At 41.6% G+C, this 2,500-nt stretch overlaps 1 protein-coding gene across 1 annotated transcript in view; it reads left to right on the top strand.

Annotated features, from left to right (window-relative positions):
• The window catches only part of LOC113800493 (relaxin receptor 2), a 185,470-nt gene that overhangs the window by 132,240 nt on the left and 50,730 nt on the right, over positions 1–2,500 (top strand). The window contains exon 8 of the mRNA XM_070138081.1: positions 2,027–2,138. Within this exon, the coding sequence (XP_069994182.1) occupies positions 2,027–2,138 (112 nt within the window). The remainder of the gene's footprint in view (positions 1–2,026; positions 2,139–2,500) is intronic.

Below are 2,500 nucleotides of genomic sequence, written 5' to 3'. Positions count from 1 at the left end.
GGACAGAAGGACAGAAAGAAAGAAATATTGGCAGAAAGTATAGCTAGAGAGGGAGAGAGAGTCAGAAAGAGAGAGAGAGAGAGACTGTCAGAAAGAGAAAGAGAAAGAGGGAGCAAAAGCGAGAGAGAGGAAGACCGACAACGAGCATAAAGTTTTTCACAGAGTTGCACCCAATTGATTAATTAAGTTCAATCTAGTTTTGAATTTCGGGAAGGTAGAAATTTAACAGTAGTTATCGCTATGTTTATATACTTTTTTTTCGTCACTCGTTCCTTTTTCCCTCGGCAGATAGAGAAAAAAATGGAGGGAAAAAGGTTGAATTTAAAATTACCGTCCTTTAAAAATCGATCTTGTTTGTGTCATGTATGCAAATGGTTCATTAACTTGATATCAGGAGCAGATGTGTGAATACATTTCGGATATGAGGAGAAAAGCGTATTTTTTCCGTCCTCACTTTTTTTTCATATAGACTTTTGATTAATCTTATATGTTTTTTTTTTTCACCTGAGCTTTGTATGAAATTCTCAAACTTTAGCAGTTTATATACATATATGTGTGTGTTTAACCAGGCATAGAGACAGAGAGAGAGAGAGGCAGAGGGGGAGGGAAAGAGAGAGGGAAGGAGGGTGGGAGGGAGAGAGAGAGGGAAGGAGGGTGGGAGAGAGGGAGAGAAAGAAGGAGGGAGGGAGGGAAGGAGAGTAAGAAGAAGGGAGGGAGGGAGAGAGGGAGGAAAGGAGAGAGAGAGAGAGGGAAGGAGGAAGAGAGGGAGGAGGAGAAAGAGAGGGAGGGAGGGAGAGAAGGAGGGAGGGAGGGAGAGAGGGAGGAAGGGAGGAAGGAAGGGAGGGAGAGAGAGAGAGGGGGGGGGGGGAGCGAGCGTTGAATTACGTGAAAGACAGACATTGAAAGAGAGATGAAAAAAATAAACGAAAGAATGAAACCAGAACAAAGGACTTCAGAAGAAGAAACTCAGAAAAAAAAACAGACGCATAACAAGTGAATAACAAAATCACAGAGCGAGAGAGAACAAAAGACACCAGAAAACAACACACAAAAGAACAAAAGAACAGAGTGATACAAACAGAACTCTTACAAACTCACTAAGAATTTCATTTTTCTTGAAGAACGACTTCCCCTTCCCCCCCCTCTCTCTCCCTTAATCTCCATGCTCTAACCCAGAGAATTATCTTGCTTACAATTGAAAATTACAAGAACGCGAAGTAGCCGCTTACAAGAACGCCAAGACAAATATGCGCTTACAAGAATGCCAAGGTAAGTAGGCACTTACAAGAACGCCAAGACAAATATGCGCTTACAAGAACGCCAAGGCAAGTAGGCGCTTACAAAAACGCCAAGGCAAGTGGGCGCTTACAAGAACGCCACGACAGTTCTTTGGTTGGCTGATAACCGACCTTTTGAGCCAAAAGAGTGGAATCTAGTATCTCGGTGAGGAAGATCGTCGATGTCCTAAAAGAGCGATCTCCCACCCCACCTCAAAGAGATAAAAGAGAAGAAAAATTACAATGACAGTAGGGAAATCACGACCCTGAGTTTCTTAAAAGAACGACTCCATTTTCCTAGAAAAATACCCCCCCCCCTCCCATTATGAATGATTTCCCTTTTCCCGATAAGAACGTTCACCATTCTTCAAAACGAACGACCGCCTTTTTCCTAAAACTCTCGTCATTTTTGAAAAAAGAATTACCTTATTTTCCTAAAAGATCGATCCTCCAAATTTCCTAAAAAAAACTATTCCCATCATCCCCCCATTTTCCTAAAATAACGTCTCCCATTCTCCTAAAAAGAACGCCTCCCTCCGCATTTTCCTATATCAACCTTCCAATTTTCCTTAAAAAACAACTTCCATCTTCCTTATAAAGAAAATCTTCCCCACATTTTCGTAAGAGAACGGTCCTCATTTCTTTCAAAACAACGCTCCACCCATTTTCCTAAAAGAACGACCCTTCCCTACCACCCCCCACCCTCTTTTCTCCCCAACTAATCCATTTTCTGTAATATCCCTCTCCAGGTCTGACCAAATACCCAAGCGCGTGTGTCTGCAGGAAATTGACCATGCTCCACTGCCCTGGAATTGACATCTTAGAAGTCCCGCAAGACATCGACCCAGCTGTCACCGCCCTGTAAGTCTAAGGGGGCGGGGGACGGGGTGTAGGGAGGGGGGGAAGGGAGGAAAGGTCATGAAAGGTCAGGATAGATTTGTGTTTGATCTTGTTGTAGTGATTTTTTTGAGATTATTATTATTCACTGGGAAGGTAAAGGGACTTCATTGAAAGATGATAGATTTTTTTTTTTTTTTTTTTTTTTACTTTTTCTTTTTTTTTCTTTGTTTTCAATGGGAGAGTATAGGTGGGGTGAGAGGGGAGAGTTCAGGATATGTTTTGTTTTTTGTTGTTTTTGCAAGTGTAGTGTTTTGTTTTATTTTTTTCTGTGTTTAATTGTTTATTTAGCTCTGTTTTTTATGGAAGCAATGAAGTGGCGTTTA

Source organism: Penaeus vannamei, chromosome 24 (assembly GCF_042767895.1).
Source record: "Penaeus vannamei isolate JL-2024 chromosome 24, ASM4276789v1, whole genome shotgun sequence".
Taxonomy (NCBI): Eukaryota; Metazoa; Arthropoda; class Malacostraca; order Decapoda; family Penaeidae; genus Penaeus; species Penaeus vannamei.
Note: the sequence above shows the minus strand (reverse complement) of the source record. Positions and strands in the feature narration are given on the sequence as shown.